This window comes from Myodes glareolus, chromosome 13, assembly GCF_982192425.1.
Source record: "Myodes glareolus chromosome 13, mMyoGla1.1, whole genome shotgun sequence".
In the NCBI taxonomy this organism is placed as follows: domain Eukaryota; kingdom Metazoa; phylum Chordata; class Mammalia; order Rodentia; family Cricetidae; genus Myodes; species Myodes glareolus.
Window position 1 is genome coordinate 55,015,412 of NC_142038.1, and position 15,970 is coordinate 55,031,381.

Genomic DNA, 15,970 nt, shown 5'->3' on the forward strand with positions numbered 1-15,970 from the left:
AAGAGAAATCCTTAGCTCCCAGAGTTCTTGAGAGGTCACAGAAACAGGCAGCCCCATACTCTCAATGGCAAGGGGATTTGGCGGCAAGTCAAAAATTTCATCTCTTACTTGTTCAACCTAACGGCATATTCCTTCAAGGCAAATACGTTGTCGGCAAAGACAATAATCTTGTCATTCCTCCGCTCATGGAACTTGATCAGAAACTGGCAGGCTCTGAACTTGTTGGGATTCATGGTGTACAGCAGGATGCGCTTCTTAGTTTTAATTGCCACATACTCCCGGTAGAACTCAGGAGACATCGGGCACCAAACCTGAGACAGTAAGAATAAGGAATAAGGAATAAAAATAAGGAATAAGGGGATCATTTTGCAAAACAAAACATCACACCATTAAGGACCTTTGATGCTGTTTATTTAGCAGAATCAGCTTAGAAAAAAATTCAGTTATCAGTGGCTTGAATGGCTCAACAAGCAGAGGTATTTGGACTTGCAAAGCCTAGTGATCTGAGCTTGATTCTCAGACTCTAGAAGGTAGTAAGAGAGATACAATCTGAGTAGTCCTCACCCTACACAGGCACATTGAGGCATGTGTATGCCTATGTGTGCGTACACACACACACACACACACACACACACCACAAGAAATATTTTTTAATGAAAAAACCAAAAACAATGGTAGGTGAATTTTTATCTCAATATAATAGTCATTCTTTATTCATGACTTCAGTTTCATACAATCAAATGTCTAAAAATACTAAATGGAAAAATCCACCAGATACACAACTCACGAAGTTTAAACTGACACCACTTGAGTAATGAAATCTTATGCAGACCCATTCTGCTATGCCCAGACTGTCAATCGTCTCCTGCTCTAGCTTACCTGCACTGTACAGAATTCCTGCTCACGAACCGCTATCTTAATTACTGTACCGCCTGGCCCAGTATTGCAATGCTTGTACTTAAGTAACACTCACTTAGGAAAACTACTTAATAGCCTTAAAGTACAAGTGCAGTGATGTTGGCAGCTTAAATACACCAAAGAGATGCCATAAAGTTCCTCCTCTACTTGAAAGTACTTGACTTAGGAAAAGAAAAAATAAAACTCATGCTGAGGTTGCTAAGAGCCACAGCAAGTGTGATTCTGACGCCATTAAAATGTAAAGAAGAAAAGGAAACTCCAGCTGGTTTTCTGTCAGCCTCACAGAGCAAAAGTTATGACTCTATTACATAACAAGTGCTTAGTTACAAAGCAAATGCCATTAAGTCAGTAGATTCAGACTATGCAGTATCTGACATCTACTGAGGGTCTTAGAAAAATTGACCATGGGTAGGAAGGGAAAACCAGAGTACAGCTATTAATCAAATTTAATACATAGAGCCATATCTTTAATCTCAGAACTGTAGAGGCAACAGCAGGCAAATCTCTGTAAGTTAAAGCCAGCCTACAAACTATATAGCATGTTGCAGGCCAGCTAAGGCTAAATAGTAAAACCATGTCTTGAAAAACAAACAAAAACCACAAATAGAAAAAGACAGTAATTAATACAACCATTTCAAATAATAACTTTTAATATTATTGGCCTCTGAGTGGGTGAAGAAACAGTCATGTTAAAGTACTAAGATGGATGGTTTTGTCATTCGTTCAAAGACTTACCTTTGACCATGGATTTTAGCACACAGTCGTGCAGTATTCACTAAAAAACAGTATTAGAAAAATGTGTCCTCAGAAATAACACCACAAGGACCAATCTATTTTCTTAGGACTTTGGCACTGGAATTAGTTTACGTGGTTGCCCACACAGGCTGCTGCAGCAATCCTTCAGGGCAAAGGTGGACAGAGTACCCAGAGTTCGTCACAGGAGGAGCAGGGAGTGAACTGTGCAGAGGTATGGTCTGTACTGGCTTACTGACTTTACCACACGGCGGAGACAGGATTCCACTGCACTCTGCTCTGAGGCATGGCTCGCCTATCAAGGGACTACGGTACGGCATGCTCATTTAGACTGGGTCCTGACCTGTTTGTCTGCCCATGAGGAATGGGAGACTCCTCCCATTGGAGGAGTCCTTAGTTCGCAAACCACCCAGGAGTGCAAATACCTCAGCACACTGGACTTTGGCAATGTACCCGTTGTTCTGCAGCTCCATCCAGTTGGCTTCGTAAAGCTTGGGCCCAATCAGGAAATTTAAGTCAACGATTTTGTCGTCTTCCCGAACAAGGGTTGCGGTCAAACCCAGCTTACAGTGGGCCTGCACTATGGTCAGCACCCGCCGGAACATCTTGGCTGTGGACAAAGGGAAGATTCACATCATCACTTCCTACACTGAGAAGGTACCACACACAGCTTGAAGCTTGGCACTGATCTGCCGCACCATATGGCTGACCCTGGGACTAGAGAGCTGAACTCTGGCTCCAGACAAGAACAACAAAGCAAGAGTGTTTCAGCATGGCTTTAGAACTGCTCAAAGATAGAAAGAAGAACACGGGATAAATGACTTCAAGGAGTTCCAAGTTCACAAATGCCAGAATTCTCCTACCAACACTGTCTAGAGTCCAGACAGCAGTAGCAAATAGGACTTGACTTCAAGCCACACAAATCATTTATCCTGAAGCTTGTCCCCAGGTTACAGCTAGGGAAGCTGGGATGTGGGGGTAGAGAGGAAGCCAGCTCTGCTCTGCCTTCTACCATTCCCCCTTAAACCAGAGAGCAAACAGAGCTCACAGGAATGATGAAGTTCAGTCACTAGTTTGCTTAAGCATCCTTCTCTGATTCCCACAAAGATACCAATTAAATCAGGAGTGGTGGTACATGCCTTTAGACTCAGTACTCTGGAAGCAGACACAAAAGGATCGTTCAGAGTTTGAAGCCAGCCTGTTCTATATAGTAGTTCCAAGACAGCCAGGACTACAGAGTGAGACCCGTCTCAACACAACAAAACACCCAACAGTGCCGATGAGACTGACTTTCATCAAGAAGCAACTTTCATTTTCTTCCTCCTTCCTCCTTTTTTTTGTGGTTTTTCAAGACAGGGTTTCTCTGTAGCTTTGGAGCCGGTCCTGGAACTAGCTCTTGTAGACCAGGCTGGCCTCGAACTCATAGAGATCCGCCTGCCTCTGCCTCCTGAGTGCTGGGATTAAAGGCGTGCACCACCACTGCCTGCCTATAATTCCCGATTTTATCAAATAAACCAATAAATGGGAAACAACTTTTTAAAAATCTGGTGTGGGTGTGTTTATGCGTGTGAATGCAGCTACCCACACGCTGCGGCACATGTGTGGACATTAGAAGACCTCATCCTCCACCTTGTCGGAGGCAGTGTACCATTTTTGCGGTGTACCACTGTGTGTGCCAGGCTAGATGACTAGCAGCATCCAGGGATTCTGTTGCTGCCACTTTCCGCCTTCCCACAGGACGGGAGAGCTCGGATTACAGATAAACCTTTGCATCCAGCGTGTTTGTGGGGTCCTGAGACTTGAACCCTGGTCCTCCAATTTGTAGGTTTCCATGGCCACAGTTTTTAAAACTTTTAACACTTTGGAGGAAGATTAAGATGTTTTAAGTTGGGTGACCAATGAGATGGCTTAGCAGGTGAAAACACTTGCTGCCAGGCCTAATGACCTGAACTCAAAGTCTGCGATCAAAATGGTAGAAGGAGAGAGTCAGCTCCTGCTGACCTCCAAACCCTGAACATGGCATACACATGCTCTCCCCAGAGGTAAATATAATTTTTTTAAGAGTTTTGGGCTGGGCAACACATTTTGAGGACAGCCCACCTCACACCCCACAGGGAGCTGTTACTCTACTTCTCAATAAAACCTGGCTTGCATGCTTTTCCAAAGGAGGAAAAAAAGTGTTTAACTCCGGAGCTGGATGTGTAGCTCAGTGGAAGAGCATGCACTTCACAAACATGAAACCCTGGCTTCAATCTTCAGTACACACGAATGTCATGTTTATTCTATAATATAATTAAAGATGGGGCCAATGATACTCTAAAAAGAAACCCAATTGTTGGAGAAGGGAGGCCGCTTGTTGGTTCCCGGCTGCCCGGCCAACTTAGACCCGAAAAAAAATCACACAGAAACTGTAATAATTAAATCACTGCTTGGCCCAATAGCTCTAGTTTTTTTATTGGGTAACTCTTACATATTAATTTAACCGATTTCTATTAATCTGTGCATTGCCACATGGCAGTGGCTTACCGGGTAATGTTCCCAGCATCTGTCTCAGGCAGAAGATCCAAGGCTTCTCTCTGACTCTGCCTTCTTTCTCCCAGCATTCAGCCCAGTTTTCCCCACCTACCTAAGTTCTGCCCTATCAACAGGCCACGTCAGTTTCTTTATTCATTAACCAATAAAAGCAACACATAGACAGAAGGACCTCCCAATCCACCCAACTGGAAGATGAAGAGGCCAGATATTCCAAAAGACAAATCAAACAAAAGAGTCATAGAAGAACAGAATGAACAGACTCTAAGTAATGATCAGTTTTAAGTATCATACACAAAAACAATTTTTGAAAACATATATGTGCAAACACAACAAAAACACAAAAGGAGGCACAAGCAAATAAAACATTCATGTCATGGTTATCTCTGAGCAATGACTGCTGACCCAAACAAGTGACAGCAAAGGATCCCAGGCTTTCCTTTCCTAACTGGAGCATTGGAGGTCCAGGCAACAAGTGCAACACACTGTGGGCCTGGGAGGCAGAACAGCTAACAGGACAAAGGAGAACTTGATCTGAATTTTTTCGAATCTGAATCTTCTAGGCCATTTCTGGCAGCCATCACAACTGCCCCAGGTGAGTGAGGCACGCTGTACTGAGAGGCCCCTTCACAGTCACAGATGGAGCACTGAGCACAACATCACCCCTCTGTCAACAGAGACCACCACTCTGACTTCTGCTGTCAAAGAAGTCTGTCTTCTCCTTGAATTTCACATAAATGGCATCACCTTTCTCCCTGTGGGTGAAGTTTGCATCACTGTTAGGTAAAGCTAAGTCTACAGTTCATTTGGGATGTCTCAACTGTACCTCTGTATCTCTAATGACAAGGAAAGTGCTCAATAAATGCTTGATAAGTCAGGAGAACTGGCCAGGTGGTGGTTTATGCCTTTAATCTATATGAGGCTGGGGAGCAAACCTAGAGGTGCGTGTGTTAGGCAAGCAGTGTACTAACTGAGCTATCTTTCTAGTTCATTACAACACAAAAGTATTAATAAATTGGCCCAACAAGGTTCCTTCTTAAAAGACCAGTAAAAGAAAAGCTTATCTTTTGAGATCTCAAAGATAAAGCGCTTTGCTGGATCCAATGTAATCAAAGTAGGACGTCTGAAAATTTACTGATTTGCTTACATCTCTATTTAATAGCAGCTCTTGGGGCTTGACTGACAGTCAATAGGGCTTGCAGTGTTATTAGTTCATCCTCTGTTGTCAGAGCAAAATGAACACTAAAGTACAAGACTAGGTAGCTCCACTTGTGTGGACTCTTGTGAGAGCCTCACAGTAGATACAGCATCACACATGCAGAAAAGCTCCCACGGAGTCTGGAAGCCTTGCTCTTTTATAACCACTTGCTCTTGCAGGAGCTAACTGGGATCCCGGGAGAACAGAATTAATCCCATCTGCCAGTGATACACATGACCAAAAGCCTTCTCTTAAAGACTCCACCTTTTCTGAGAATTGCCTCAAATGTATGAAATCTTTCTTCTTCTGTCCTTTCTTCCTTCCTGTTGTTGTTGTTGTTTGTTTGTGTTTTGTTTTGTTTTGTGAGACAGGGTTTCTCTGTATAGCCCTGGCTGTCCCGGAACTCACTCAGTGGACCAGGTTTACCTCAAACTCACAAAGATCCACCTGCCTCTGCCTGAGTACTGAGATTAAAAGCAGGCACCACCATCACCCGGCTCAACACAGGAACTCTTACACAATACACTCAAAGGCCTGAACTCAAAGCTTGGTTTCACTTTTATACCCAAAGACAAACAAGTGATGTTGGGAACCAGACCAGAGAACAGAGACCGCACTATGACCTGTACTAGGCTCCCACACGCCTGAATTTGAGATTTTAGTTAAGAACAGCAGTATGCATTAGTACACTCTCAGCCCTCCCAGGCTTCATACCCAGCCCAAGGGAACTACTGTAGAACAATCTTAAACTCATTTAAAACACAACTTTCTATACCATCAGCTTTAATCCTGGCAGACCTAATACCCATACTCTTGAAGGTTGACTTTCTAAATTATCATAAAATAAATGTAAAAAAAAAGTTGTGTTCTGGTGTACAGATGTGCTGTCCTCTGCTTATCTAAACATCCCCAGATGACCCCTGAATTTTGGAGATTATGAACGAGAGTTGCTATGGAAAAGTATAGATATTTCTATATAAATCTGTTCTCATTTCCAACAGTGTACATGCTGTGATTTTACAGTGGATGTCGATTTGTTCTACAGAGCAACCATCAACTCTGCAATGCCTCTGATCTAAAACCTCCTCTGCACTGGTCATGCCAGGATTCTCATTTTAGTCATTCTATTTGGAGTAAAGTGACATCTTGTGTCTTAATCGTCATTTCCCTGATGGCTAATGATGCTTACACTGTTAGAGCAGACACAGCATGTGAATTTCTTCGCTAATGTTGTTTCCTAACGTTCTGGTCACTGCCTGAATTCATCTGACAATGCAAATCAGCATGTCTAAAGTCTAACAGACTGTCCTTGGTAGGCGGCATGCTGGTTCCAAAGCTATCTCATTTCAATGACTGCCCCGCTGAGCTTCCTTCACTCAAACCAAAGCCTTAGTCTCATCCTTGATTTTGCCTTCCTTTCTGCCCTCATATCTAACCTGTTCATGGGATCTCTGTGGCCTGTCCAATCAGATTGTCTTCATCTTACTGTCTTCTCCCTGGCTCAAGCCTTCTCTTGGGACTTCATAAGCCTACTCCTTTCATTGCTCCCAAAGTGCTTATGCTCAGTAGCCAGAGTGATTCCTATTGAAAGTCAGCTCAGATTACTCTGTTTCCGATCCATAGACGGCTCCTTCCGCAGAGAGGAGTGGTATAAGCCACATCTCCACCCGGGTCTTTGAGCCCTGAAGCTGCTCTGGCACCTGCACCAGGGCAGCCTTGACTGCTCTCTCAGGACTTCTCTGGGGACACTGTCTGAGCATGCCAAGGTCTTTTTTGTTTTGTTTGTTTTTTGAGACAGGATTTCTCTATGTAATGGTTCTGGCTGTCCTGGAACTCACTTTGTGGACCAGGCTGGCCTCAAACTCACAGAGATCTGTCTGCCTCTGCCTCCTGAGTGCTGGGATTAAAGACGTGTGCCATGGCCTCCCAGTGCATGCCAAGTTCTTTACCATAAGGCTGGTACCTTGTCGTTTTCCCTTCTCAAAGACATCCAATCTCTGCTGGACCATCTATAAGCACCTCTATTAACATCTCTACTTATCCTCAGACATATACAGACCCTGGAAGAGCTCTCATTATATAAAAAAGACACCAACAGTGGGCAGCCAATTTTCAGTGTTCTAATGTTCTCTGTAAAAATGCCTTTCTTGAGGCTAGAAAGATGGCTCAGTGGTTAAGAGCACTGGCTGCCCTCCCAGAGGACCTGGGTTCAACTTCCAGCACCTACATGGCAGCTCATAACTGTCTGTAACTCCAGTTCCAGGGGATCTGACACCTTCACACCAATGTACATAAAATAAAATTAAATAAATTTTAAAAAATGCCTCTCTAAAGTAGAAGAATCTCTGCTTTAGACCAGAGGTCTTCCTTAATCTCTCTTCCCAAGAAGAGCTGCCTAGCCAGGCATGCAGACTCACACCTAACAGTCACAGTTACTCAGGAGGCTCAGGCAAAGGATCCCTGTGAGCTCAGGAGTCTGACACTAGCCTGGGCAATCAGAAAGAGCACATTTCCAAAAATCAAAACCACAACAGAACACCACCACCACCACCAAAACTTCAGAGAGCCATTTGCTCAGGGCACTGTCTATCAGTAAAAGGAACACATCACTGTTACAACACAAGATGACAGACACAGAGAAATAAGTACTGTGTTGTTTCTTTTATAGGAAAACTCCCAGAAAGGGTACACCTAGAACAGTGGTTCTCAACCTGTGGGCTGTGACCCCTTTGGAGTCAGATGACCCTTTCATAGGGGCCACATATCAGATATCCTGTACATCAGATACTTAATTATGATGCATAACAGCAGTAAAATATAGTTATGAAGTAGCAACAAAAACAACTTTATGGCCAGGCTGTGGTGGCACATGTCTTTAATCCCAGCACTCAGAAGGCAGAGACAGAGGGATCTCTGTGAGTTTGAGGCCAGCCTGGTCTACACTGCAAGTTCCAGGACAGTCAGGGCTACACAGAAAAACCCTTTTTCCAAAATAGTAGTAGTAATAATAATTTTATTATTTTAATAAAATATTTTATTCTATTACTATTGTGGGGTCACCACAACATGAGGAACTGTGTTAAAGGGTCGTTGAATTAAGAAGGCTGAGAGCCACTGATCTCGAGTCAGAACGCAGCGTGGGCTGCCTGAGAATGCAGAGGAAGATGCAGACTGACTGAAAGTAGAGATGCAGATGTTCTAAAGCTGGACCATAGTGAGGGCTGCACTACTCTAGAACTTTACTAAAACCTGCTGGATTATACTCTAAATGGGTGACTTTTACAGCAGATTGATAGATTGTATCACTGACGCTGTTGTAAGAAAAGGATACACCTGCAATTGGAGAAGTTGGATTTATATTACATACTGACAACTGGTACTTCAGCCTTCATTTAATGAAACACGACAGTATCATTAAGGGTTATGTAGTGCTCTTGGCTCAGTTTCCCAGGACCATAAGTTTCAGCAATGAGAAGGTGCAGAAAGGAACCAGTGACTGAGGAGGCTCTGGATTGTACACCCCCTCCCAGTGCCATCCCGTCAGGCTTTGTGGATATGTCAAAGCTTTGCTAGTCAGTAGGTAGAATACACAGCGGTCACCTGCAACCCCCAGTGGGTCAGCTTTTATCTGCATAAAGCCTCCACCTCCGTACCTGGAATGGTGTGCACCTCGTCAAGGATCATGAGGCCCCACTCCTGGGTTTTGAGCCACTCCATCACTCTCTCAGCCTCCCAGGACCTTTTGGTGGTGTGGCCCAGCATAGAATAAGTGCTAATGGCAATCGAGCAGCCAATGGGCTTGTCCTTGGCATCCGAGGTGAAGCGGCAGATCTGGCTGTCATCGATGGTTGACCACATCTTAAACTGGGCTTTCCACTGCTCCACAGACACAGCCGAGTTGCCCAGGACCAGGCAGCGCTTTCTGACAGTACACGCAGCAGTCACACCAACCAGGGACTTCCCAGCACCTACAAGCAACCAAAGGGTGATGCTACCCAACAGCAGAGTGAAACAAAGGTCAGGAACAGATAGAATGGCTTAACAGGACCAGAATCTAGGCAAAATCCATAAACTGATCCTCAGAGACAATATCTGTAAGGCACTTACTGCTTCAGGCTGCTTCCTTCATAAAGAGATGACCCACTTAGTACTTGTTTATGAGAATCAGTAGGAGGTCCTTCGGCAGCTCCTTTTATGTATCTCACATAAATGGTAAAATGCTAGAATCAACAATGAGAAGGATGCTCCTGCTACCATCGATTTAAAGAAGGGAAGGCTGGAGCGAAGAGCATTTGCCCACGGTCACAGGTACCCAGCATACATTGTAGGCAAATGACAGCTTTAAACTAATAGGACAATCAAGGCTCAGGAAAGCACAAAGTGTGCACGCGCCTGGCAAAGTCAGAGAAGACAAAATTCTTTGAACTTCTTACTTTAGTTTCCCCTTCCATTAGAAGATTAAGATGAAAAAAATCAAACTGTTCAATGATTTTGCCTTTATCTCCGACATGACCCGTGAAGCTTTCTGAAGAGAACTGAAGGCAGAGGCCCATCTCTGCAAACTGTGTCCAGGTTGAGTTCCCAGAGGAATCTGTAATGGCCTCTGGTTGTGAACCTAGGTAGACCTGACACTCAACTGTAAAGTCTGACAAAAGGGGATGCGTGTGTGCAAACGCGTGTGTCTGCTGCCTTTCCTTACATCCATCACAAGCCATCTAGAAACAAGCAACACTTCTGGAGAGGCAGCCTCCAAATTACATTTTACAAGACTGACTTCACTGGGTAGGAACTGCGCTACATGCCCAGCAGCACCGCCAGCACTGCTGTCTACCCGTACAGCACGCTCCAGGTTTCTCTGACACCTCCATTATTAGTCAGGACTTCGCAGGTTCCTTAGCGGAGCCATTCACAGCCATTCTCCGCCGACTGAATGAGCTCTGATAGACCCGCAGGGCCTTGACTAAGGGTAGCACAAAGTAAGCACTTCAGTAAATATCAGTTCAGTCCAGAACCAGGAAGTGGTCTGACCATCGCCATTCACAGGCAGGGTGCTAGCAGGGAGACACACCAAGCAGGGCAGGAGGCAGCCAGCAGACAAAGGTGGAGCCTCCTCCACTCAGGCCTCACTTACCACAGGGAAGAACGATGACTCCGGAGCGTGCTCGCCCATTTCCAAACATCTTCCGCAGGCTTTTCTCCTGATAGGGTCTGAGCACGGCTGTGGGCTTCAGGTCAATGTTGATGTCAGGGTTGAGAGAATCATTCCGGAAGTCATATTCTGCCAGCAGAGGGTACTCTAAGTAGATGCAGCGCTTCTGCAGCTCCTCGATCATTTCCTAGGAGCCAGCAGAGGAAATTTGATAATCTCAACTCCGAAACGCATTCAAGACAACATTCAAAAAGGCCTCATGATCAATATCTGGAGTTTTATCTGGATGAACACAATTTCAGATTTTGCTTGCCAACAAGAAGGTTAGCATAGAAAAACAGCATAAACTAGGAACACGGGCAAAACAATTTTTTTTGTTTAGTGGGTTGTTTTTTTCTTGTTGCTTTGGTTTTGTGAGACAAGTGGCGTCTAGTCCAGGCCAGTCTTAAATTCACTGTGCAGTCAAGGATCACCCTGAACTGCTGACTCCTCCTGGCCTCCGCCCTTCCAGGCTCAGATTTCAGACATACACTACCACACCCAGTTTATATGGTGCTAGTGACTGAACCCAGGGACTTAGACACACTAGGAAAGTTATTCTACAAACAGAGCACCATCCCTGGTCTTCTCAAAATGAACTTTAATCAGAACCAAAATGGATCCTGTGGAAACCAGCCTCCTAGCCTCAAGAAGGACATTCAGACCATAATCACCTCAGGAGAATATCAGGGGCCACACTGGTAAGAACAAAACTGGAAACGGACAGGGATCCCTTTCTCTCGGAGTAGAGGGTGCTGACACATGGCTGGACTGGTAAACAATCCAGGAAGCATTCACTAACCTGCTTGACTTCAAAGGAGACTGTCTGGGTCTCTTCTTCCTCTTCCTCATCCTTGTCCATTTGCTCATAAAAATCAAACAGGTCTTTAGGGATGTCAGATTTGGCCTGTGGGTCTACCACCTGGGAGGTAGAAGGCCCACCACTGCCTTCTGCAGTCTTGGAAATCTGGAAGAGAAAGGCAGTATGGGACTCTACACAACACCAAGCCTTGTTATCAGCCATGAACTGACGCTGTAGGGGCAACAGCAGCAGGGCGGCTAGCCTACCATTGCCGGGTTACAGGAGAACTGAGGTCCTAAGTTCCCAGCCCCAGGTAACCCAGGAGCTCACGCACAGCAGATTTGCTTGTGAAGGTCTCTGTGATGAGTTCCGTAGCCTCCCCCTCCGCGTTCCTCAAGCGACATTCACGGATCACAGGGTCTTGAAGAAGATGCTGGATGACATCAGGGTGGGAACTTTCAACAAAGTACCTACAAGCAGGGAGGAGGGAAGTCCCTACTGACCGGCACACCATTTCCAGAACATTCTGCATCTAATTCAATTAGATGATCTGAAAATTATAGTCTCATGACTTCCCATAACTTTGTCAAATCAAAGATAGTAGCTACAAGTGAAGAATAGCATGCTGAGAGCCACAGGAGACAGTGACAGTCACCGTCAGCAGCAGGAAGGTTTGACTGGGAAAGGAGTCCAGCTGAACACAAGTCATAAATGTGCACAGTCTGAGTATGGTCACTGCTCTGCTAACACTCTTCTCTGAAACATCTATATAAAAAACTACTATTGTATGTGGACAAATAACACTGCAAATTTTAACTTCTAGAATTTTTTTTCTTGTTTGTTTTTAAGTCAGTGTTTCTCTGTGTAGCCCTGGCTATCCTGGAACTCACTCTGTAAGACCAGCCTAGCCTCGAACTCAGAAATCAGCCTGCTTCTGCCTCCCAAGCGCTGGGATTAAAGGTATGCACCAGCAGGCCCAGCTAGAATTCTTGATTATCAGCTGGAAGAAGTCAACTAGTCTACAGGGTGAGGGACTCCTTTCCCTTCCCAAGTCCTCTCAATTTTCCATTTTTGTCTCAAGCAGAGCCTGAGCCCAGGCCCTACCCACAGTCCTCCCTCCTCCCTGGCATCAGAGGGCGGTGCCTCATACCTCCTCTTACCTATTGTGCTTCAGGACCAGCTTGACTTTCCCATAGCTGACAGTACACAACTGCAAGAGAGAGAACATCAGCAAACAGGCAAATCTCAGTCCCCAGAACGCCAGGCCTTAGCACAGCCAAGTGAAGAGTTGACTTTGCTTTAGGAAAATCCCATGTGCCGTCATATCTGCCTAAAGGGAGCTGTTTTAGAGATGAAAGAAGCTCCTCCTACCTAATTCACAAGACTAGGTTTTTATTTATAAAACACTGCTAAAAAGCACTGCTGTGTTTCCCATTTTACTTTCCCCTGCTTGTCCACAGCCCCCATCCTGATCTGGAGGCTCAGCTCCCAGAAGTCATCAGGCACAAGTGAGTACTCTGCAGTACCTGCTGCACAAGGTAAGCTCAAAAGGCTTAGGCCTTCCCTCCAACTGGGTGGGGTGGCACACACCTGTAATCCCAGCACCTGGGAGGCAGAAGCAGATCAATCTCTGTGAGTTCAAGTCCAGGCTGATCTACAGAGGGAGTTCCAGGACCACTAAGGGTACATAGAGAAACCCTGTCTCTTGGCAAATGAACTCAAGACCATGAAGCTACATCCTTAATCACTTCCACCTCTATTTTTAAATTTTGAGACAAGTTCTAATAAATCGACCGGCCCAGCCTTGAACTTTCAGTTCTTGTCCCTGGACAGCTGAGATCAGAAGCATGTGCCACCATGCCCAGCACAATGTAAGCTTCTTGGTGACAGGGAATATAGTGTAAATCCTCTCAGGTTCCCAATCTGCTGGAGGGAATCCTGTCATTTGTGTGCTGGCAATGATAACTCGCAATCAGATTTTGAGCTGCCCTCAGACTGCCGCAGCATTGCCCCAACGCCATCATCCTTTGTAGGCAGCTTCCCACCGAGACTAAACCTAGCTCTGGTTCAGTCTTACTGAGCTTTCTGAGGTACTCAGTGATGTCGCTGGTCTGCAGCCCAACACTGACAGCTGCATAGAGGGAGTAGGTGCATTCTCCTTGGGCAACCCTTTATGTCACAACAACACAGCAGAGAACTCTGCAGAGTCCAAAGCTTCTCTGGGAGTGGATGCAAGGTATTCTGCTTACAGATGTAAAATCCAATGTGGAGCCCTTTCAGATTCGCTAATGGTAACAAAACTACTCACCGTCCTGCTTCTTTGATTCAACTGCCACTCCCCTGGAGCCCTCCTCACTCCAACATCTGAAGTTCTGACTTTCCCTAGTACAATTCACTTACCATGGGTCTTGAATAAGTACTTCCTTAAATGGAGCTCACTACCTAAAACACCATACAAAGATTTATTTTCTCAGAGTTCTAGATGTTCATGATGAATGGACCAGGTCCAGATGATTGAGACTGTGACAAGGTCTCCTGACTGGTAGAGAGCCACCTTCTCTCTACAGTCCCATGAAGAAGGGACTTATGACAGCTGTATGATGTCTCCTAATAAAGACAAGCATCTTCCTGATTGTGAGGCCTCACTCTTATGGCCTCATTTAGTTTTACCAAATTCAGTTATATTGGGGTTAGGATTTCAAAAAATAAATTGTAGATATATACATACATGTGTACATACATACTTATAAATGTGATCTCTAGCACCACCATTCAGAGCTGGTTTTCCAAATAACCCTTATTAGACTGGACCTGAATTATTATTCCAGGGCTAGGAGTAACTCATGGGAAGCATAGCCTCAGTCAGAACCACAACTGGATCCAAAGCAGTAACAGCTAGGCAATCAGCTACTGTGTTACCAAAGGAGATACAAGCCAGACGTTTTGATGGCAATATCAGTACCTGAGCACACCACTGCCACACTATGAAGACAGTTGGAATCACTAGCAACTCACCTTAATAAACTGGATGATGCCATCAGGGACTCCAGTCTTACTGAGCTTTCTGAGGTACTCAGTGATGTCGCTGGTCTGCAGCCCAACACTGACAGCTGCGTAGAGGGAGTAGGCAGTTAGCTTGTATTCATGGACATGAGTAGGCCGGCACACTGGCTCTGCAATTGCCACCAGGAAGTCTTGGGCATACTTGTAAACTGGAGAGAAGGCTTCCAGAAAAATGTGGCCATCAGGAGCCTAAAAACATCAAGTGAACACAACAGGCAAGGATATTAACAGGCTGCAGAGACCACTAGGCTCTCATGTCATTCTCAAAAAGGATAAGCTGTCCACTGCTAAGATATTCTTGAAACCAGTCCTTCAGGCAACTGTAAGGGTCCTAGTACTTTAATTAGACACAGAAGAGTAGAGAGAAAAGGTTCCCAATGTTCCATATACAGAAATCTTCCCTAACTTAATAGTTTCAAATTGCCTTTCAGCTAGAATAAAAATGTGTGTGGAACATTATGTATCTTAAGTCAAGCAAACTTAGCTACCAAACACATACCTTCCATTAACTTGAAAAGGGGCTAAAGAGGATGGCTCAGGGGTTTAGAGCACTGCTGCTCTCGCAAAGACCCAGGTTCCATTCCCAATGGTCATATCAGGTAGTTAGCTCATAACAGCCCGTTAGTCTGGTTTCAGGGGATCTGACACATTCTTCTGGCCTCCTCGGGAACCAGACACACATGAGGCGCACATGCATGCAGGTACTCAGACATACATAGAAGTTAAAAGATCTTTTTTAAAAATGAGGAAGTAAATTGTTACCTAACACAAACTATTCAGTGGTTGGGGAGATGGCACGGTGGGTAAAAAGCTTGCTATGCAAGCACGAGGACCTGAGTTCATGCTTAGGTCATGCATGGGTATGATCTACCAGGAATGGTAGTGCATGTGTATATCTGGAGCTGGTGGTTAGAGGTGGGGATAGGTGGGTGGGCACACAGGCAGAAGAAGCGGGGGAGAGGTCACAGGTCAATCAGTCTAGACAAAGCAGGAAGCTGGGCAAATAGGTGACGAGTGATGGAGGAAAACGGCCTGACATCAACCTCAGGGTTCTAGAAGCACCCCCATGAGCATACCTGCACAATGTGTGCACATATCCCACACACACAAAATAAAGAATGCTGGAGAGGTTGTGGGGAAAAGGGAATACTCCTCTATTGCTTGTGGAAGTGCAAGCTGGTACAGCCCCTTTGGATGTCAGTGTGGCGACTGCTAAGACAATTAGGAAACAACCTTCCTCAAGACCCAGCAATACCACTTTTGGGTATATATCCAAAGGATGTTCAATCGTGCCACAAGGACATGTGTTCAACTATGTTCATAGCAGCTTTGTTTGTCAGAGCCAGAACCTGGAAACAACCTAAATGCCCCTTGACTGAAGAACAGATAAGGAAAATGTGGTACATTTACACAATGGAGAACTACACAGCAGAAAAAAATAACATCTTGAATTTCACAGGCAAATGGGTGGAGCTAAAAAACATTTTGAGTGAGGTAACCCAGACACAGAAAGACA

General features: G+C 45.0%; 1 protein-coding gene across 1 annotated transcript in view; it reads right to left on the reverse strand.

Moving 5' to 3' along the window:
• Positions 1-15,970, reverse strand: part of Ercc3 (ERCC excision repair 3, TFIIH core complex helicase subunit) — a 30,041-nt gene that overhangs the window by 12,869 nt on the left and 1,202 nt on the right. The window contains exons 3-10 of the mRNA XM_048442541.3: positions 14,407-14,643; positions 12,552-12,601; positions 11,726-11,861; positions 11,392-11,556; positions 10,533-10,737; positions 9,055-9,369; positions 2,097-2,281; positions 109-311 (exon numbers count right to left, since the gene is read on the reverse strand). Of these exons, the coding sequence (XP_048298498.2) occupies positions 109-311; positions 2,097-2,281; positions 9,055-9,369; positions 10,533-10,737; positions 11,392-11,556; positions 11,726-11,861; positions 12,552-12,601; positions 14,407-14,643 (1,496 nt within the window). The remainder of the gene's footprint in view (positions 1-108; positions 312-2,096; positions 2,282-9,054; positions 9,370-10,532; positions 10,738-11,391; positions 11,557-11,725; positions 11,862-12,551; positions 12,602-14,406; positions 14,644-15,970) is intronic.